We start from the raw sequence: 21763 nt of genomic DNA on the forward strand, positions 1-21763 counted from the left end.
TGTGGTGCTCCTAGATCCTGAAGTCAAACCAGCACAAGACTTTGAGCAGCTGGAAACCTCCTCTCTGGACAGAGAGGTTGAGGACAGCACTGCTCAGTCTGAGGCTGAAGAAGTTCAGGGTCTGAAAGCCACAGATCTGAAGTCCCAGAAGAAATTGTCCCGGAAAGGAACCATATGTAGAGGCTTGTGTGTGAAACCACCTGCCCAGTTCTCACCAGAGGCCACCACCGTGGAGATCCCTGCACCTCAACACCAGTCACCGAAAGACAAACCAGCCCAAGACTTTGAGCAGCTGGAGACCTCCTCTCTGGACAGAGTAGTTGAGGACAGCATTGCTCACAACGTCCCACAGATCACTGTGGACATGGTTCGTCCACTGATCGAATCCTTTTTCAACGGCATCACATCTGACCAGTGGGCATGTTTGAGTTCAGGCAAACCAGACGATGTTACCAGTTCTATGCTGGCACAGCTCGTCACAGACTTGATCATGCTAATCTCCAAATTCATCCTGGAGAAAATCAATCAAAGGCGTCATATTTCTGAGGAAGCTGTCTTGATCAGTGTGGGCGACACACTTCCTCAAACCTTTGCTCAAGTCCTGGACATTAAAGAAGAGGTCCGCTCTGAGACTTCAGAGGTGTTGACCAGCTTAATTGCTCAAGACGTAGCTGAGAGCGTCAACTCCATCCTCTCTGCTGGTGATGACACTGAAGAGCAGGAAGTCCAACGACACGTCACTCCCAAAAGAAGAATCAGACGTATGGTTCGCTACATCAGCAAGATGTTGGAAGAATTTATTGGGATGATGACGCACAGACCTCGAACAAATAAGAGGAAAAAGAAGAAAAGTGTGGCCACCCCCCTGGAAGACGAAGACACTGACAAAAAGTCAGAAGATGTGGAGTCTACAAAAACTAAAAGTGACATTCAAATATTTGACGCATACACCCAAGAGACAGCCTCCATAGGAGACAAGGAGAGCTGCAAGACTAATACAACAGAAACAGACATAGACAGAGAGGAGATCCAAGGAGAAGCAGTCCCAGACTGGTCTGGAGATGAAGAGGTCCAGACTCCTAAATCCAGGACATGCAAACTGTCCCTGAAAAGAATGGGGGGCATTATTCAAGGGTTCTTTGTGAAACCTTTATTCAGAAAGCCTCGTGCTGGAGTCACAGTGGCATCAACACAGTCACCAGACGTCCCACAGCTGAACTCTGTGAAGGTCATTGTGCCCGAGCAGCAGCTTCCAGATGTTGCTGCTGTGGTGCTGGTTGTACCTGAGCAGCAGTTTCAGGAAGGCTCTGCTGTGAGGGTGGTTGTACCTGAACATCACATACCAGATGACAGAACACCTCCAGAATATGGACACCAGGAACCCTCCTCCCTGGAGATCATAGTAGTGGAAGATGAGGACGCTGAGTCTGACGAAGAGACCGAGAGCTTTGCAGTGAGCCAGGCTTCAATTGTTTGCCCGGAGTCCAAGAAGAAACTGTCTTTGAAATTCAAGACTAAGGGCTTCTGTGCTAAAGGGATTTTCAAGGTGCGGCCTGCTGTAGTCAGATCACCCTCTATGAGGTCATCAAAAGCTGCCTCTACAGATAGAGTTGGGTCTCAGCAGAAGGTCACTACTGTGGTGGTCACTGTTCCCGATGAGGAATTTTCAGAGGCCATGGCTGTGGTGCTCCTAGACCCTGAAGTCAAACCAGCCCAAGACTTTGAGCAGCTGGAAACCTCCTCTCTGGACAGAGAGGTTGAGGACAGCATTGCTCAGTCTGAGGCTGAAGAAGTTCAGGGTCTGAAAGCCACAGGTCTGAAGTCCAAAAAGAAATTGACTCGTAAAGGAACCAAATGTAGACGCTTGTGTGTAAAACCATATGCCCAGCTCTCACCAGAGGCCACCACCGTGGAGATCCCTGCACCTCAACGCCAGTCACCAAAAGACAAACCAGCCCGAGACTTTGAGCAGCTGGAGACCTCCTCTCTGGACAGAGTAGTTGAGGACAGCATTGCTCAGTCCATGGTTGAAGAATTTCAGGATCTGGAGACACATGTTCCACCCAAAACTTCAAGAAAGAGATGGTCTCTGAAAAGAGCATTTAGAGGCTTGTTTGTGAAATCACGTGCTGGAGAGGCATCAACGCAGTCACCAGACGTTACCCCCACTCGCCTCTCACCAGAGACCCCCACCATGGAAGTGACCAAACATCACCAGTCACCGAAAGAGACACGAGCCCAAGACTTAGAGCAGATGAAACCCTCCTCTCTGCAACTTTCAATAGCTGAGGGTGGCACAGTTCAGTCTGAGGGCGAAAAAGTCCAGGATGTGGAGGAGACACCTACACCAGCGACACGTCCAAGAAAGAGATGGTCCTTGAAAAAACTCGGTAGCGCATTTAGAGGCTTGTTTGTTAGACCACGCGCTGGAGAGGCATCAACCACAGTAACATCTCCAGACGTTACCCCTGCCCGCCGCTCACCAGAGACCCCCATCATGGAAGTGACCAAACGTCACCAATCACCGAAAGAGACACCAGGCCCAGACTCTAAGCAGAAGAAGCCCTCCTCTCTGGAGATCCCAGTAGTTGAGGACGACACTGTACAGTCTGAGCCAAAATTTACCGAGTCCTCAACAGACGAACAAGAAAGGTGCAAAACGTGTGTCAGCACTTTTGTTGAGTGCCTGGTTTTAAGGGCCTTTGCAAAAGCAAAAATACCATACGATTTCGACCAGTTTGAGGCCATCCGTTACCGACTGTACACGAAAATCTGGGCTGAATTCCAGCGTGAGAATATTAACATCCCCACGAAAAGGTTCATGAAGCTCGACAAGGCCGTTTGGGAGGACCTGCACAGAAAGTGGAAGTCTGCACACGCTATTGTGTTTTTCATGGATCTAGGGCGACCAGTGATTGACAAAGTGATCGTGGCTTCTTTCAAAGAACATCTAATGAAGCCTAAACACAACACCAGCTGGTTCTTCTGATTTCCCAGTTCCCAGATCAGCCATACGAGGAGACCTTCTGTTCTAGTGGTTTCAGCAAAACACAGACCAGTGGAGCAGGAGTTCCCTACAGTATTCATTTATTCCATTTATTTCTATTTACCTTCATTTATTCCATTTATTTCTATTATCTTCCTTTTGTTCCATTTCTTTCTGTTTAACTTCCTTTATTCCATTTCTTTCTATTTAACTTCCTTTTATTCCGTCTATTTCTATTTAACTTCCTTTTATTCTACTTAATTGTCTTCTATCCAGTTTTATGTCATTTAATTCCATTGTATTCCATTTTAATCTATGTCATTGCAAAAAAAAAAAAACAAAAAAAAATAAAGCATCATAAAATAACATTTGAGTTATTGAATATCTCTTCTTTTTGTGTCTTTTTGAGTTCAGTTGTCGTTTATAAATGAAGTTTTGCGCTTTGTAGGTTTGATTTCTCCTCTAAATATTGGTCATTGGTTCAGATAACTTCTAGTTGTTTCTCTATATTCACTAAATAGCATCAGTAGCTCCCAGGTTATGTTTAGAATTCACTAGAGGGGTAGACTGGGTGATCCCTCATAGAGTTTGTGGCTCAGGACAAAGATGTGAGGAATACCACGCTCAGCCTGTCGCCACTGCAGCTCAGCGTCAGAAGTAAATGTATGTGACCTGAGATATTTTTTGAGTTATTCTTATTAACAGGTTTTATTTCTCATTCCTTGCACATCTCTTGAAATAATTGTGCTTACTTTCAAAGCACATTGTCCATAGTCTAATCAGGGGCCCAAATTTCAAAATCATTTCTGGGTAATGACGTAAATAATGATGCTTTGGTTTCAGGCCACTTTCTGGGAATAGAGCTTTTCTCGACTCTAAATATTCTTGAATGAGAACATTAAGGTATGCAACCTGAGGGACAGAGATTTTCTGAGCACATATCAGTGAACTGCCCCACATTATCTGCTGTATCTCACATGGTTTTGTAGAATAAATACTTAGGATAAAGTGCAACATCGTAAGACAAAACACCCTCAAAGATGTGTGTCCCAGACAAGATAGCAAACCTGGCAGACAGACATTAAAGTATTTCAAAGAATTAAATACCGACTGAAACTTTACTCCTTTCACATCTGATGATGTATCTTCAGTCTGGAGGCGATCAACAGCAGAATTGTAGTTCTCAATGGTCTCTGGTCCACACAGATTTGGATCCCCCTGAAAGTCAGATGTGTTTATTAGGCAGAACCTACAGAAACAGTTTGAGGAGCTGAAACTGAAAGCAATACAACACAAGGTTCCCTTGACTGTTTCATTTGATACAACAATCCCATTCTCCTCCAAGTCCTTCAAGTCAGAGAGGGTCTGAGCGATGAAGCCCATGCTGAAGTGCAAAAAACTGCAGTTCATCAAGTGGTCGCTTGAGGCTGGCTACTAAACATTTTTATGGTTCAAAAAACGATTTTGGTCTCAATAGTTTATTTCACTATAGTGACAGGTGCTGCCAGAGGCCGCTAGCTGCTAGCCTTGGTCTCCCTGCTAGTCCTCACCTGAGCAAATGACAACCTTTTGGCTGAGTTTGAGGTTTTCCAATTTGGATCAATTTAACTAAAAACTACCACCTGTCTGCTTTGGTGCACCTCCTACAAGACCATCCGGTAAGTGAATTTGAAAAAATATTTTTATGGTCGGTGTCAGTGCCCAATATAGCCAGTCCTGTAGCTGAAGTTAACTATCTAATTAGCCAGCTAATGAATTAGCCTTAGGCTAGCCTTCCAGCAAGGCTCCGGTTTGTTAGCCAGGCTAACAGGAGGCTAACAATCGCCACCGAAGTCAGAACGTAAATAATAATTTGTGATATTTTTAAATAAAGTGTCTCAGTTTGGGAAATATTAATCCACCACGTAAAGTAGGAAACATTAATGTCTCCTTCACGTTACTTTTGACCACTGTTACGGTAACAAGGACAGACTTGGTTCGGTTTGATGTGTTGAGCCTTGTTCAGTTATATTAATATATTATTGTTATATTACATTATGAATCCAGACATAACGTTAGTCTAGAATGTTTAAACTAAGTTATATGCTAGTAACTTTAGTTTAGGTCAGACGGTGATGTAAATTAAGATCGAGGAACCAAGTGTTAATATTCGTAATAATATTCCGTACACATAACACATTATTTTACATCACATCATCACTACATCACTGATTTTAGCCCAGATATGAAATGTGACACATAACTTGTAACAGAACTCTATTTTTTTTTTTTTTTTAATTAAAGACATTCATTTCTAAATCATAAGTGTATTTAATATATTATATTTTAGTCAGGACAAATGGCGTCAAACCAGTAGTGAGGCCACCGTGTTAGCTGACTGCTAGCGATTAGCCTAGCTCGGTAGCTAGCTATATCTGTTACATAGCTCAACAGACAGTAACAGACAGACCTATGTAAACGTAACACAGCATTATTACAAAGCTTTGTTTGCTGTCACACTGGAACAAATGCTTTACACATATTTTAAGACGACAATTTTACTTACGTGCTCTTTAGTGCGTTGTGCTAAATCCTCTCCGAAGAAAAAATAACAGCAGAACCACCGCGCGGTTTGAACTGCGTGACCGTTAGTTTTCGCGTGTTTCCTTGTGTGTGTGTGTGTGCGCGCGCGCGCGCGTCTCTGCGGCCGTTTGGCGGGCTTCACAGGTTCAGGCTGTTTGAGGATGAACTCAAAACGTACTCAAAAGTATACATCTGCTGAATCTGACATTAAGGTATTTCACATTATATTATTTTCGGTATCTGGTGTTTTACTGTCCATCCTGACCCTGTCCACTCTTATTTATTTATTTTCAGATATTTTTACCATCTTACTTCTATATAAATTAACATGTAACATTACAATATTTCCCCGTTAATTTCACTAAAATTGTATATCTTCCAGTGGAAAATATAAAACATGGTGGTCACCAAAATCATCACATCTTGTTTCTATAGCATCAAATAACGAACTAAAACTAAACTGACACATTCACCAACATTATATTAACTATCTAAAATGACACAAACCAAAAAAATATTTGACGTGTATTTTAGTGTTTTAGTTTGGCGCTAGTCCCGCCCACTATCGTGGTGGAGGTGGAGCTTATGACCTATACTGCAGCCAGACACCAGGGGGAGCTCTACTTATTCTATATTTCATGTCCTGTCTGAACCTAAAGAATCAAACAAACCAGTGATTGATCATCCTGCTTTTATTGAAAGATCTGTTTTCTTTGACAGATTTTACAGGTTTAATCATCGAGAAAAGATCAAATCTTCTTCGTGTCCTTCAGAGGAAGACTGTGATGATGGACGAGGACACCAGGAGGAAGAGGACGCTGGAACCAGTTGGTGTTGCGCTGTTGCACAAGTCCGTGTTACAACAAACCACAGGAGGTTCACATCCCTTCGTACAGCCTTTACTGACGAGACCTACAAGATATGATGGAAAAACCTCAGCTCCAGTAACATTGAAATCAAGAATCCGTTCCGAGACATTTATCAACTCATCTCATGAACAGTTTTAATCACGTCAGCTGCAGATGATAAACGTACCGTCTGTTTTGTTGGACCAGCACTGGTAGTCGGCCTTGCGACCACAAGTCATAGTATTGTTGCAGGATTCAGGGGGGGATTTCACACAGGAGAAGCATTCTAATCCACACACTGTAAAGAAATATATAAATATGATTTAAATGATCATTTTAAATGTTCTGGTCCCACGAGAAGCTCAGGAAATTTCACAATAAGAAAAGGTGAAGACGCTAAATGAACTAGAGAGAGTGAATGAATGAATCTGCTTTTACCTGCGGACACCATCCACATCAGGATCAGAGCTCCGTAAAGCTTCATGATGGCTGGAGATGAGAACCAGGCAGCTTCTCAGTCTTCTCAGGTGGATTTCTACAGACTCTGGTCTCTTTATACGTCTGTAAGAACATGATATGAGCTGGTTAACGCCCTGAACATCCTGAATGTGTCACAACTCAGTGATTTCCTGTTTTATTTTGAAAAGTAACTCTCCTCTCGTTTCAGGACACTTGGCCTTCCCTCGTGTGTCTCTGGTGTGTCCTGCCTGATTGCTGAGTGTTTCCACCTGTTCCCCAGCTCCTGTCTGTGTGTTTATATTGGTTGTGTCTCCTCTTGTCATGTGCCCGAGTGTTTTGTCTGTTTGTCAGTGTTTATGGCCACAGTTGGTCTCTGCATTGCACCACATATTCTTGCCTCATTATTTCCTTTGTACGTTGTAGTGATGAGGAAACTGAAGATTCCTGAAACACTGAATCAATCTGAAGAAATTGTGTATGTCTCAAAGCATTTGATACGATTAAATGTGGATAAAAGTATGCATGACATCCGCAGTAAAGGGTCGTGAAACACTGATTAACACTAAAAGATCTACAGTACGTGCATTTTCAAATGCATTGATAGAAATAATGAAAAAAATAACATGTGAAATGGGCTGTGGTGACCATGGTTGAATAAAATGCTTGTGAAACTGTGTAAGGGACTTGGGCAGTTCAAGATTTTTTGTTAGTGTTAGTTCGGCATGTGATGCTCCTGCTGGTTCACTGCACATGTACACTGTAAAAAATATAATAATATAAATTTTACAGTTAAAGAATGTAAACCATAACAGTTAAAAGCTGTAAATTGCAAATCAGTTTTAAACAGTGTCTTATACAAATAATTACCGTAAATAAGTTAATTAGGTTTTTTCTCCAGAATATATACATTGCCCTGCTGTAATAAAAAAAATATTGTACTACTTTTAATGGTAATATACTGTAATTTTATAGCAGCACATACTGTAATTTTGGCACTTATTTTTCCTAAAGAATACAGTTTGTAACTGTTAATGTGCATACAGTTGTGGCAATTGGAGAAATATGCAGCAAGGACTTGAATAGTCAATACTGTAATTTTTAGGTTTAATTCTTGTAAATTTACATACTCTCATTGTGATAACAGAAATACGCTGCAAATTTCTGTAGTAGTTGATAGTAGTTGATATTGCAATTCTGGTCTGCTCGCACATGCGCAGTGGAACTCTGGCGGTATTTTGGAGGCGGCGGATTTGAACGGGCCAATCAACACGCTGCACCTGAGGACCCGTCGGACTCGGAGGTTCATGTTTTTTTTCCACTGCCCGCTCAGTTCAGAGACTTCTCATCCAACCATCTCCATAAGAGCTGCTCTATTTCTCAGGTATGGAAACACTGAAGAACGTTTCAGAAAGCTAATAGTTTAAATTGCACAGAAAAGAAAGAAAGAACTGGCTGTAGCCTACATCTGCTTCGTGTCGCTATGTTGCTGTATGCTAACCGTCCTAGGCTAGCATACAGCAGAAACAGTTAAATCTGTTAAAGCTTTTGTTTTCCATTGCAAACTCCATGGCAACGAACCGAGGTGTATGTTCAAGTGTGTTGCAGCTCGTTGCAAGCAGGTGTGTACTGGTTATTCAGCATTAAAAGCGCACTTCTACCGTCATCATGATACTCTGAACACAACTGTAACGAGACTAAAATGCACAGTTTCACTTTGTGAACGACAGTGTGAGGGGATAAAAGCTTTGTTTATATATGTATATATAGTAACTTCCCCTGTGAGAGGGTGCCCCCGTGTGTTCAGGGTAAAATCTTCCTTTACCTCTCACATGTCCAGAAAACATTAAAACTGTTTGGAAAATGTGATTTGTGAAACAAGTGATGAAGATACTCAGAGTGTTGCCACACAAGTTTCCATCTGCCAGATGCAGAAGACAGAGTCACAGACCAAACTTACAAACTGACCTTGTTTTACATAAAACTACAGGGATAGCATATACAACTTGAACTTGCTTCTTAAAGAAATGTCATTTGCAGATGAAGACATTGCAAAAATCTGTGAAGCAAAGCAGTAAAGCAGTCGGACTTGTTCTCAGCCTGCCACACAGAGAGTCCACGACAGCCCAGAGTTTAAAGACATGTTCAAATATGGGGAACTCAAAAAAGTGTTGTTGGGCAAAGATGAGGACAGAACAGACAGATTTGCACACTGTGTTCCTGTGCTAGATGCTTTAAAGGCGATGCTAGAATCCAGTTATTGGCAGGGCCTAATGAGGTTTCAGATACTGATGTTTGTGACTGGTTTTTATGTCCAACACATACGTTTTCAGGAAGTTGTCTCAAGCTGGTTCTACATCAAGACGCGTTCAAAGTTCTGAAACCATTGGGATCTGCAAAAAAAAATAAAAAATAAATAAAAGCACAAGGTCTTTGCTGTGTACTTTTCTCTACTCTATATGCCACCCAGTTGGCTAGGCTAATTAGCTGGTGTTTTATTTCTGTGGCTAGGCTAATTGTACCTCGTTTCTGACATAGGCAGAAGGAAGAGATGTCTGGTCCGAGTGTAGTTACATTCCCATCATCTCTGTTACCTACTGCTGCTGGCTAGGTGAGGTAGTAGCTGACCACTGGTCTGCTGGTTTGTTGGCTTCTAAAGGAGTTTTGCCTTAGATCATGGCACAAAAGATTGTAACATCTCGTCTTGTGTATTAATAAATATGTGCTTTTCATCAAACTACAATCAAACTGAAAATGAAAGGTGTGATGCAACAAGGTCAATTTTCAGTCATATTTCATGTTTGTTTATTTGACAATGACATAATGTAGAGCTTCTCATTTACACCTGGTAGTTCCTGGGCAGAGGCCCGACAACCGCCTGTTAGAAAAGGAAACACTACATTAACAGTTAACATTACACAGGTAACTTTGGTATCAGTAACACATGTACTTTCATACAATAAGAACTTGATTTAGTTGATATGGACAATCAGTAAGATTTAATCTTTCAAGATAATTGCAGTATTCAGATTTAACCATATTGTGTATAATATCTTGTTTTGATAAACTTACTTTTTTACCAAAACATTTTATACTTAATGTTTTTTCAATTTCACTTGTTGTACCTTTCCAGACTCAACGGCTTCAACTTCAGTTGATATAAAAGGTTTATTATGTAGTGATTAGCCAAATAGCACCATCTAGTGTGTGTAGATCGTAATCACAATGACAAGAAATAATTACAGCTGCCTGGTTCACTGTGGATCCGTGTGTTACGTTTTGGACTAACATGACGTCATTGTCGAACCCGTCAAAATTTATAAAATGATTTAATTCAGACTAAATATAATTTTTCAAGGAAATGCTACACTTTCATTCTGCACCTCTCTAAAATGATGGCTTTTAATAATTATTCTACATAATCAACCTTTAATATTAACTAAATGGTCTTTACAGAAACTGAAAACACTAGTAATTACAGGTACATGCCATCTGAAAGCTCTGCAGAGAGCGGATTGATTCTCCGACTGAGGGAAGAAATGAAAACCCGAAACAAATATGATAAAATCTTTGGAAAGGTTGGGAGAGCGTCTTTTCATTCATTGCTGATCTCTAGTTAGATGACTGCTGGTAATTTAGTTTGACTTCCTTGAACTCTCTTGTTTCCTCGGGTGGCTGGGCTGTTGTCATGTGTCCCTGTGGACAGGTTGTCTCTTTGAAATGTAACCAAGGGACTTCATTGATTTATTATTATCTTGGAAGCGCATGCCCAACATTCGCATTTATGACTTTGCGAGAGGACTGGCAGTGCATGCCAACCTTAGAGCCTGAGCAGGAAATAATCAAAGCCCACAACTTCTGTAGAATCATGTTTCCTGACTGTAAACTTTTATGTCATGTCTATTTTCAAACAAAGGGTTTTGTGGCCGTGCATGCATATTAGTGATGTAACGTCCCGTACCGAGGCTTCGATGTGTGTGCTGGGTAGGGGAGGGGGCGTTTCCGCGATGCACGTATCGAGGTTTGCTTCATTTAGGGGAGGAACTGAAAATGATGACGTCCAAAGCCTCGCTGCCCGGCTGATACCACGTGACTGATTCAGGAAGTAATAATAATAACAATAATAATACATTCTATTTAAAAGCGCCTTTCAGAGCCTCAAGGTCACTTTACAAAAAAATTAAGGTGAAATACAAGATAAAATAAACATGAAAACAATAATGGTTGAAGTGGTTCGCCTAAGACCTACCACAGTGGTCTTCAGTTTTATTTATATAGCGCCAATAACAATACAAATGTCTCAAGACGCTTCACAAAAACCAGCCTGAGGGAAAAACTCCCTTTTAACAGGAAGAAACCTTGATGTGTCCCCTAAACCATAATTACTGGCCTTACCTCAACGTTATGTCCTCCCCCCCTTACTGTAAATGATCGTTTCCAAATAATCATTTTCCATACTCCCAGTATATATATATATATACACACACTGTATACTGCCATCACTACAATATACATGTTTTGCATACTTCGTCCAGTAGATGTCCTACTAGAGCAAATGAAGCTTATTGTGAACCAGTTGGATGAAAGGCTTCAATGCTTCATGAAGCTTGATCTGCCATCACTAATGCATATGAGGTGGTAACCTGGCTTCCTCCATATCATGCTTCTCCCGTGGCTGAAATGCAGCAGTTTCTCAGCTTTAGCCTCATGTTCAAGCTCCTCTTGAACTTTTTGTTTTGCTCAGTGTGCCTTTGATCCAAAGATGTGCTGCTGCTTCCTGCCTGGCATCCTGGGCTCTGGACATTGTGTGAGAGTAAACGCACTTTGACGTGACTTTTTTTTCCTGAAATACTATGCTGTTATTGAACCCTCACCCATGCTTTGGTGGTATATCTCATGTATGACATCATATGTATGATATGCAAAACAATTTCAGGTCTACAGATCTAACCTACTTTCTCTGGATCTTTGCCCCGTTTTGGGTCCTGTGCTGACGGGTTTTACCATGCATCACAACCTTTCACTGAAAATGTTTTGGTCACGCTCAACATTAATTTGAATGTAATTTGTTGTGAAATGGGACCTGAGCTGAATGAAGCTCCAACTTTTTCAGGGGTCTAAATATCGAGGATGGCTGCACTCATTTTCCTTGCTTTGGGCTCACGGATGGGAGACTAGTATCGTATCTGTCTCATCTTTGTCATGTGTGCATATTCCTTTTGGCATTTTGTATGTTGTCCCTTATGTGTATTTTTTTTTATTTTAACCCCTTGGTACAGAAGATAGTATGTTTTTTGGTAAAGCTCCTTCATTAATTAAAGATGTAGACCATATATGGGTCCTAATACCATAAAGCTGATATCGTGGAATATAAAGGGTGTCTCAAAGTTAAACGCTATAAGATTATCTCACACCTGGAATCATTAGCATGTAATGTGGCAATGCTTCCAGAGGTCCATTTAAAAGAAGCTGAGATGCCTAAATTAAAACACATGGGCACGACAAGTATTTTCTGCACCAGGAAGTGGAGCAGCGAGAGGTATCGGCATCCTGATAGCAAAAAGAATCTCATTTAAATTAACAGACCAAAATGCTGACAAGGATGGAAGGTACATTATAATATCACACTTCTTACAAAATCAAAAATATACATTTGTTAACATTTATGCACCCAATTGTAATCAAGCTGTAGTTTTATAATTGTTACGTGTACTTTTATCAAAGTGTGCTGGAGATCCCATTCTGTTGGGAGGAGACTTTAATCCGACTATAGACCGCTCCAGCCGTCCCCTTCCATCACATGGAGCCCTCTCTACAGCCTTTACTGAACCAAAAAACTCATTGGCATTGATAGATGTTTGGCGCCTATTGAACCCTAATACCCGTGAATATACTTTCTATTCCATGGTTCATAATTCATATTCTCGTATAGATTATTTGCTGGTATCGAAAGCCTTACTGGAGAGTGTGCTAGATTCTCAGATTCACAGTATTATCATATCTGATCAGGCACCTATATCAGTTCTTGACACATGCTTGACCCTCAAATTTCCAGTCTTAGGAACTCAGTTATTGCTAAAATCTGACTTGCAAGCAATGATACATGAAGAGACATCGTTGCCTTGTTTCAGTCACGCAGGAAATACTTTGAATCAGGTGAAATGGCTGGAAAAATGCTGGCACTCAGACTAAAACTAATGGAAAATCAACACTATATTCCAGCAACATATGACTGTAAGGGATCTTTAGTATGTGAGCAAAAACAAATGAATGCAGCCTTTCAGGAATTCTATTCTAATCTGCCCAAGTCAGAGTATTATTCCAATAATTGATCTACCGTCAGAGATGAACCAATGTCCCGCTCCCACTGTGACTTAGTTGAAATAGTGCTGTCAGGCTGTGATTAACTTAGTAACCTATACGTAGCTGAAACTGTTCCTCGTCCAGTAGCAGCCAATCTTAGTTTACTGTCAAGGGCAGTATTAGCTCCAGCTATGACTCCCTTCGATTTAATTTTTTTGAAAATAATTATTGGGCCCTGCAGAAGCTCGTTGTTCAATGAGGTGCCTTGAAAACTAGCACCGCAGTTTCTTTTGAGGATGATAAACACCGTGATGTGGGACGTACTATAATTTACCATCATGGCTGGTTTAGCTGGTTTTGTGGGACTCCGACAGCTTAACCTTTTTTTAATCATATCCTTCATGAAGTCACTACTCTTGATGGAAGACAGGATTTCTGTTCAATTTCCTTTTCAGTGCAAGAGCTGTTGTTGTTGGGCATTATGACAACATATTTTTTCTTTGGTAGCCCTATGACATAATGACCATCAGCATGATATGTAGTGTCTTTCAGCCCATGAACTGTTGATCCTCCCGTGACATTTCCATCTTGTCATCACACAGGCGTTCTGGAAAGTCCTGATTGTTTTGCTGTAACAAAAGCTGCTCCACATTCTCCACTGATATGCGGTTTACTGTAGCTTGTGAATATCCACAGTTCTGAGTCAGTGCTTGTGTGAGCTCTCTCTCACCATTGACTGTCCATCCGAGAACAATTTTGATGGCGTACGGCCCATTGCCTCTACTGCTGATCACATGACATGGCTCTAATGCTTCGTGCACGTTGCTCCCGATGTCCAACATCTGCATTGATACTAGGTATTCTGACTTCGCTGAGATGATGCCATTTTTCTATGTCTTGTGTTGTAATGTTTTCTGTTGACACTGGGATGCTTTTCTGTGTATAGACTTTGGGAAAGTCAATGAAGTCGTTGCTATCGATGCTGCTGACTTCCACATCTGTGAGCAGATAGCTTTCCACTTGATGCTGTTGTGTCAAATTATTCCAAAATAGCAGACCCTTGTAAAAAATTGGTCCTTGAAAGATGTTCAATTCAGCCTGGAGATATCTTCTCTCTGGAGTCTCAAAAAATCATCAGGAGTCAAAGTCCAGAGCATCAGAGTGATCTTTACTGCCGGCAAAAAAGGAGAGCAGCATCACAGCACAAAAAAATAGTCACCACAACCTCACTCTGAGGTACGAGGGCTGCTGTTCTTATCTTTTATACCTTTGGGGCAGCCCCTTATTTTAACCAATTATACCCTTAGAAATTGTCTTCGTCACTGTTGATGAGCCACATGGCCCTGGAGCATCGTGATCTAGTCCAAATACCTTTTCTTTTTTTTCCTCAGGTTCAAACACCTGCATTTACATCAGTAGTTTTGGAATTTCCCCAGGCTCCCAGTTTCACAGTTACTCCCGTCCATTTTACACCCTTATCTTCTAGTCCACTCTTAAGCTCATTATTTTTTAAAAATAATAAAGTTTATTGCAAACAATCTGTGAACTTTACCAAGTGAGGAACACAGTAGATTTACTTTTGGTTCCAGTGCTCTGCCTCTGTTTTCTAGGAGCATATTCCTGGTGAAGGCATCATATCAAACTTAATGTTGTAATCAAGCTAATGACATTATGATCGAACGTATCGTTGTAATTCAATCATAACCTTATAATCAAACATGACACCATAGTCATTCTGTTTGCATATATTTTCCCATATCTTCTTTTCAGCACATCAGACGTTAAAATTACACCCTAATGCTTAGCGCTCATGATTTTCAGCTCCAGTTCAGTGTTTCGCCCTGAAGGTTCAACTGTTTGGCTAGTGTGTCGGTACGAATGTTGCAGAGCTACCTGGGTCCATTAAAGCATAGGTCTCCACTACCTTGCTGCCTTTCTTTGACTTGACCTGCACTGGTACGATTGAGAGAATGCAGTCACCTCTGGTCCCGGTATATGCACTTGTTTCGACGTTGGATGCCACTGACATGCTGGAAACTGTAGAGTGTGTGACAGCATCTTTTTGCACCTTTGCCTCTGTTGTATTTACCTTGCTGAAACTCTCCTGCTTTTCAAAATGTAACACACTAGGATGTTTCAGAACACAAACACCACGTCATTCTTTTCTTACAGCCATTACTCACGTGTCCTTTAGTTAAGCATCCGAAACATAATCCTGCTTTACTGAGGAAGTCAGTTTTCTCCTTACGTGAACTTCCTATCGTCTGTTGACACTCCTCCAGAGTGTGATGTCTTCAGAGTGTGATGTCTTTCGCAGAATAAACATGGTTTACTGAAGGTGCTTTTGAGACGAGTCATTTCAGCCTTTGTCTTTTGTACAGTAAATCCTTCAGTTTTAACTGGAGTAGCATTAGTGACCAAGCTACTTCCCTTTTTCCTTCTGGTTTTGTGCGTCGCTTGCTTTCGAGCTTTCCTTTGTCCTTCTTTTCATCTGCTGTTCCCTCTAGCATTTGCCGAACAGTGGATCCGTGACAACTTTAGCTTGCTTGTCCACAAACTTGACAAGATCAGCAAATTCGTTGCTCGTTGCTCTTGTATCTCACATACCTGGGCTTGCCACCTCACCATGAGCTTGTATGGCAACTTTGATGCCACAACCAGTTCATCCATGTATTCAACATCCTCCATAGTGTTGCTACAGCTCAGGAGAAACAACAAGAAAGCACTGAGCGCTTTGCCATCTTCTGACTTGATTTTAGGCCACTTAAATGCCTTTTCCATTAAAGCGGAAGCAATTTTAACCTCACTTCCATAATTCTCATGCAGGAGTCTCAGAACTTGACCATATCCACGACTCGCTGGCATATGCTGGCAACTCTTTACCAAATCTCTTGGTTCGCTCCTTGTATATTGCTCCAAAAAATACAATTTTTCTGCATCATTGTCAGTTCTGGAGTCAATAGCATGATCAAATCTAAATTCAAGTGTATCACCATGAAACAAAGGGATGTCTCTTTGAGGCAAACATGACGACCATATCTGTATCATATATGTAATATCAGTTTGACGGTTCATCACTCTGTACAACTCGTTCGTGTCAGTATCCTGCTGCCGTGGCTCAGCTGCAGGTGCAAAGCTTTGTTTCTGATCATTACGTACCTTTGGTCTAGTTGCAGGTGGATTCATTGAAAACACTGATCTGTCTCTGTATATCAGTCTGGCTGGTGATCATCACCATCCTGCAGAACTGCCTGCGATGCTGCAGTGGCACCAAACTGTTGTTGAGTAGGGATCGAAACCCAAAATACCAATTTTCTTTAAACAGCGTTGTTTTTTGGAAGGTGAAAGATGCATATTTGCCGTTTGACTGGCCATTTTTCTCCGGGACCGGGTGGTGGCGCTAGGTCCTAAACGGCCTTTTAATGGCAGCGACCCACCTCTGTCTTCTTTCATCGTTTTGGGGATATTGTAAAACGTAAGTCCTATATTTTTAGCCTTAGCTCTACAGCTAAGGTCAATGTGCCAGATAGACGGCATGTTGACAGCGTACTTCCGGTATCTGACAGTCCTAAAGATGGCGCAGTTGAGACGTCACCAAAATTATATTTACTACATAAAATGACAGAAACCAAAAAATATTTGACGTGTATTTTAGTGTTTTAGTTTGGCGCTAGTCCCGCCCACTATCGTGGTGGGGGTGGAGCTTATGACCTATACTGCAGCCAGACACCAGGGGGAGCTCTACTTATTCTATATTTCATGTCCTGTCTGAACCTAAAGAATCAAACAAACCAGTGATTGATCATCCTGCTTTTATTGAAAGATCTGTTTTCTTTGACAGATTTTACAGGTTTAATCATCGAGAAAAGATCAAATCTTCTTCGTGTCCTTCAGAGGAAGACTGTGACGATGGACGAGGACACCAGGAGGAAGAGGACGCTGGAACCAGCTGGTGTTGCGCTGTTGCACAAGTCCGTGTTACAACAACTCATAGAAGATTCACATGCCGTCACACAGCCTTTACTGACGAGACCTACAAGACATGATGGAAAAACCTCAGCTCCAGTAACATTGAAATCAAGAATCAGTTCAGAGACATTTATCAACTCATCTCATGATCAGTTTTAATCACGTCTGCTGCAGATGATCAACCTACCGCCTGCTTTGATGGACGCACACTGGTTTAATGTTCCTATACAATACATAGTATTCGTGCAGGATGCATGGCTGGAGCCTATACAGTAGTAGCATTGTAATCCACACACTGTAAAGAAATATAGAGATATGATTTAAATGATCATTTTAAATGTTCTGGTCCCACGAGGAGCTCAGGAAATTTCACAATAAGAAAAGGTGAAGACGCTAAATGAGTTAGTGAATGAATGAATCTGCTTTTACCTGAGGACACCATCAAGATCAGGATCAGAGCTCCGTAAAGCTTCATGACGGCTGCAGACAAGAACCAGGCAGCTTCTCAGTCTTCTGGTGGATTTCTACAGACTCTGGTCTCTTTATACAACTGTAACCACATGATATGAGCTGGTTAACGCCCTGAATGCCCGTGTCTCAACACGGTGAGGTTTTGGTTTTGTTCCATTTGTTGACCCATGATTTCCTGTTTTATTTTATTTTTAGGTCATTTGACCAAGTACTTTTATTTGTCCTTTGCCTTGTTGTTTTTTTGTTTTTCATTGAAGTTGGCTTCAGCCTGTTCTGTTTTGTGTGACAGTACACTCGTTAAGGTATCTGAGAGATCAGACAATGCAACCCCTTTTTGGTAGATCGTCCCATGCATTTTAAAAATTTACCCCAGTCATTTCCTTCTGACTAGTCAGAGCCTGAACACGGGCCATGGAAGAGTGGCCCCGGGGCTCATCTCTCTGCATCTGCTTCGCCACCCTGGCGGCGGAGAGTGGGTGGATCTCGTCCTGCTTGTACGATGCCTTCCTCAAGGGGCTGGCTGTTCTCATTCAAGAGCTCCTGGTGCCTTTGGATTTACCCCCAACATGGACTCCCTCATAGCACTAGCCATCCAGACGGACAACAAGATCAATTATCTTAATTCAGAATACAGTAGCAGGTCATCGTCGACAGAAATCCCCAAGCTCCAAAGCACCAAAATCGCCGGATCCCTGGCAATCACCACCGGAGCAACTTATTCGCTTTCCCATAGAGCTAAGAGACCCACGATGGGGAGCTAATTCACGGCTTGAGTGAACGAAAGCTCACTGCGATTACGGTACCGCACCGAGCCACCACCACACACCTGGAAGCTCTCATAGACTCAGGAGCTGATTGGGGGTTAGTGGAGAAACTGGGACTGAAGACTGAACTTTTAGATCGGCCCAGGATGTGTGCATTTAATGGATGTGCATTATTTACCATCACACACAACACAGAACCTCTTGATCTTCACATTTATGGACACCACGAATAGATGAACTTTGTCCTATTCACGTCTACTTCACACACCCTGATTTTTGGACATCCTTGGCTGACCCGTCATATCCTGCACATAAGTTTGTCAATGGGAAAGATCATGGGGAGGGGGGAAGCCTGCAAGGGCAGCAGTTTAAACCCCTTGACACAATGACTGAAATTAACGTTGTCAGATGAACTGTGACAGAAACGACTGAAATCATGAGTAACCACATCTTCAAAGTCCACAGTTTTCCTAAGGACATCGTCTCTGACCGGGTGCCCCAGTTCGTGTCCTGGTTCTGGAGGGAATTTTGCCGACTTATTGGAGCCAAGGCCAGCCTGACCTCAGGATACCATCCGGAGACCAACGGTGAGACTGAACGCCTTAACCAGCAGTTGGAGACTGGGCTCCGGTATCTCGTGTCCCAGAATCCCTCAACCTGGAGCAAACACCTGGTCTGGCTGGAATACGTCCACGAGTCTCTGCCCAACTCAGCCACTCGTTTCTCACCATTTAAATGTGTTTTGGCTATCAACCTCTTAATTTTTGCAGATAATGAGCCCGGAGTGTCGGTACCTTCTGCCCGAACCATGATCCGATGCTGTCGCTGCATCTGGGCAAATCCTGATCCACCAAGGAGACCAGGTAAAGGAAGCTGTGGATGGGAAGTGATGGCCAGCTCCCACCTACCAGCCAGGCCAGAGGGTGTGGTTCTCAGGTAAAGGCCTCCATTTGAAAGTCCCATAAAGGAAGCTGGCACGTTAGTTCATGGGTCTATTCTCTATAACTATGGTTGTGGGTCCTGCAGCTGTTGTCCTTCACCTGCCTCGATCCCTTCACCACCACCCCACATTCCACGTAGGCCAGGTCAAGCCCACCAAGGAAAACCTTGGAACTGTAACTTTATGGGAGCAACAAAACAATTTCCTGTAAGGATTAATATATTTTTCTGATTCTGAAACAACAGGTGGTGCTGTGTCTTTTTTTGTTCTTTTTTTTTTAACCAGTTGAGGTTTTTTTTTCCCTCTACCCCTACAGTCTGAGGGCGGAGCCACGATATCAATGCCCCGCCCACTCATCCTCCAGACTCCCCGGGGTTTATTTAATACTACTGCTCTGCTCTACTTCCACCAGCTACAAAGAGATGTTGGATCATACACTGATTTATTTTTAAAAAAGGTTTTTTCCAACTCTCATGGTCCAACGGGACCTCTGCACGCATAGCAGTTGCTATGGTAACTGGTGGTCACCATTACATCACATCCTGTTTCTATAGCATCAAATAACGAACTAAAACTAAACTGACACATTCATCGGGTGGTGGCGCTAGGTCATAAACGGCCTTTTAATGGCAGCGACCCACCTCTGTCTTCTTTCATCGTTTTGGGGATATTTATAAAACGTAAGTCCTATATTTTTAGCCTTAGCTCTACCGCTAAGGTCAATGTGCCAGATAGACGGCATGTTGACAGCGTACTTCCGGTATCTGACAGTCCTAAAGATGGCGCAGTTGAGACGTCACCAAAATTATATTAACGACCTAAAATGACACAAACCAAAAAAATATTTGACGTGTATTTCAGTGTTTTAGTTTGGCGCTAGTCCCGCCCACTATTGTGGTGGGGGTGGAGCTTATGACCTATACTGCAGCCAGACACCAGGGGGAGCTCTACTTATTCTATATTTCATGTCCTGTCTGAACCTAAAGAATCAAACAAACCAGTGATTGATCATCCTGCTTTTATTGAAAGATCTGTTTTCTTTGACAGATTTTACAGGTTTAATCATCGAGAAAAGATCAAATCTTCTTCGTGTCCTTCAGAGGAAGACTGTGACGATGGACGAGGACACCAGGAGGAAGAGGACGCTGGAACCAGCTGGTGTTGCGCTGTTGCACAAGTCCGTCTTACAACAAACCATAGGAGGTTCACATTTACCCTTCGTACAGCCTTTAGTGACCTGACCTACAAGACATGATGGAAAAACCTCAGCTCCAGTAACATTGAAATCAAGAATCCGTTCAGAGACATTTATCAACTCATCTCATGAACAGTTTTAATCACGTCAGCTGCAGATGATAAACGTACCGTCTGTTTTGCTGGACCAGCACTGGTCGAGTCCAGCATCACAAGTTGTATTTTTGGTGCAGGATTCAGGGGTGGATTTCTCACAGGAGAAGCATTGTAATCCACACACTGTAAAGAAATATAGAAATATGATTTAAATAATCAATTTAAATGTTCTGGTCCCACAAGAAGCTCAGGAAATTTCACAATAAGAAAAGGTGAAGACGCTAAATGAACTAGAGAGAGTGAATGAATGAATCTGCTTTTACCTGAGGACACCATCAAGATCAGGATCAGAGCTCCGTAAAGCTTCATGACGGCTGGAGACGAGAACCAGGCAGCTTCTCAGTCTTCTGGTGGGTTTCTGCAGACTCTGGTCTCTTTATACTGTTTTTTTTTTTTTTTTTTTTTTTCACACCGTAACAACAGGACATGAGCTGGTCACGCCCTGAACATCCTGAACGCCCTGTTGAAGAGAAGCCAGAGAAGAGTCATGCACTTAAAATTAAATTAAATCATCTTTGTCAAATTTATACCATTTAATATTAGATTTTGAATGATAAATATAATATAAGACGTTAAGTTTATAATTATATAGGAAGTTGCATCTGTTCATGTAAATCAAGTCCGTAATTTGGGCTTTAATAACGTGTTAATGTGATAAAATAATTTGTTTTCCCTGTGTCTTTTATTGACTTTGGAAGCGTTTACATGTTTTAAAAAAGGTTTATTAAACTTTTAAATGGCACTGATGACACACTGAGTCTGAACATGATGCAGTGAAGTCTGAGAGGAAGCGACTTCACCTCACGACTCCCAGCTCAGTCCTGACGTATGGAGGCCGCAGCGTTGATATTCTACATAATAATAATGATGATAATGATAATTAATGGGTTTTTATAGCCCAAAAGACTCCTGAGGTAGTTTACCAGCACCACCAGCCACAACGTGCCCTCATCCACCCACACCGTCACACCCTGGAGGTGGTGGAGGTGGTGGTAAACTCTCACAGCTGCCCTGACACCCGTCATTTACTTCTCATCAGATAAAGTCAAAAATGGCTTCTTTGTTTCCTCCGAGTGCTTCAGTGCATTCATTCTGCATGTGAACAATAACACTC

At 42.0% G+C, this 21763-nt stretch overlaps 2 protein-coding genes and 1 long non-coding RNA gene across 3 annotated transcripts; all 3 read right to left on the bottom strand.

Annotated features, from left to right (window-relative positions):
- Positions 1-6222: 6222 nt before the first annotated feature.
- On the bottom strand, positions 6223-7169 carry LOC125000182 (lymphocyte antigen 6B-like). Its single transcript, XM_047575579.1, has 4 exons — positions 7052-7169; positions 6835-6957; positions 6584-6694; positions 6223-6460 (listed from the first exon to the last, which is right to left on the bottom strand). Exons 2-4 carry the CDS (start codon positions 6878-6880, stop codon positions 6318-6320), a joined length of 300 nt encoding a protein of 99 aa, XP_047431535.1. The 5' UTR covers positions 6881-6957; positions 7052-7169; the 3' UTR covers positions 6223-6317.
- Positions 7170-16950: 9781 nt separating this feature from the next.
- Positions 16951-17665, bottom strand: LOC125000245. The gene is made up of 2 exons (XR_007111301.1): positions 17554-17665; positions 16951-17419 (listed from the first exon to the last, which is right to left on the bottom strand). It is a non-coding gene; the product is annotated as an uncharacterized LOC125000245 (long non-coding RNA).
- A 2635-nt stretch (positions 17666-20300) lies between these two features.
- LOC125000199 (weak toxin DE-1-like) lies at positions 20301-21037 on the bottom strand. The gene is made up of 3 exons (XM_047575597.1): positions 20913-21037; positions 20665-20772; positions 20301-20541 (listed from the first exon to the last, which is right to left on the bottom strand). The coding sequence occupies exons 1-3, from the start codon at positions 20956-20958 to the stop codon at positions 20396-20398; spliced, it is 300 nt and encodes a 99-aa protein (XP_047431553.1). The 5' UTR covers positions 20959-21037; the 3' UTR covers positions 20301-20395.
- Between the last annotated feature and the right edge of the window lie 726 nt (positions 21038-21763).

The sequence above is a fragment of the Mugil cephalus genome, chromosome 22, assembly GCF_022458985.1.
Source record: "Mugil cephalus isolate CIBA_MC_2020 chromosome 22, CIBA_Mcephalus_1.1, whole genome shotgun sequence".
NCBI lineage: Eukaryota > Metazoa > Chordata > Actinopteri > Mugiliformes > Mugilidae > Mugil > Mugil cephalus.

What these genes read in the sequence shown, in the direction of transcription:
- LOC125000182 (XM_047575579.1), bottom strand. Translation starts at nt 6,880, where the DNA reads ATGAAGCTTTACGGAGCTCTGATCCTGATGTGGATGGTGTCCGCAG. An exon ending in GATGTGGATGGTGTCCGCAG is followed by an intron (nt 6,695 to 6,834) that starts GTAAAAGCAGAT and finishes ATTTCTTTACAG; the next exon opens with TGTGTGGATTAGAATGCTTC. An exon ending in CTGGTCCAACAAAACAGACG is followed by an intron (nt 6,461 to 6,583) that starts GTACGTTTATCA and finishes CATATCTTGTAG; the next exon opens with GTCTCGTCAGTAAAGGCTGT.
- LOC125000199 (XM_047575597.1), bottom strand. Translation starts at nt 20,958, where the DNA reads ATGAAGCTTTACGGAGCTCTGATCCTGATCTTGATGGTGTCCTCAG. An exon ending in GATCTTGATGGTGTCCTCAG is followed by an intron (nt 20,773 to 20,912) that starts GTAAAAGCAGAT and finishes ATTTCTTTACAG; the next exon opens with TGTGTGGATTACAATGCTTC. An exon ending in CTGGTCCAGCAAAACAGACG is followed by an intron (nt 20,542 to 20,664) that starts GTACGTTTATCA and finishes CATGTCTTGTAG; the next exon opens with GTCAGGTCACTAAAGGCTGT.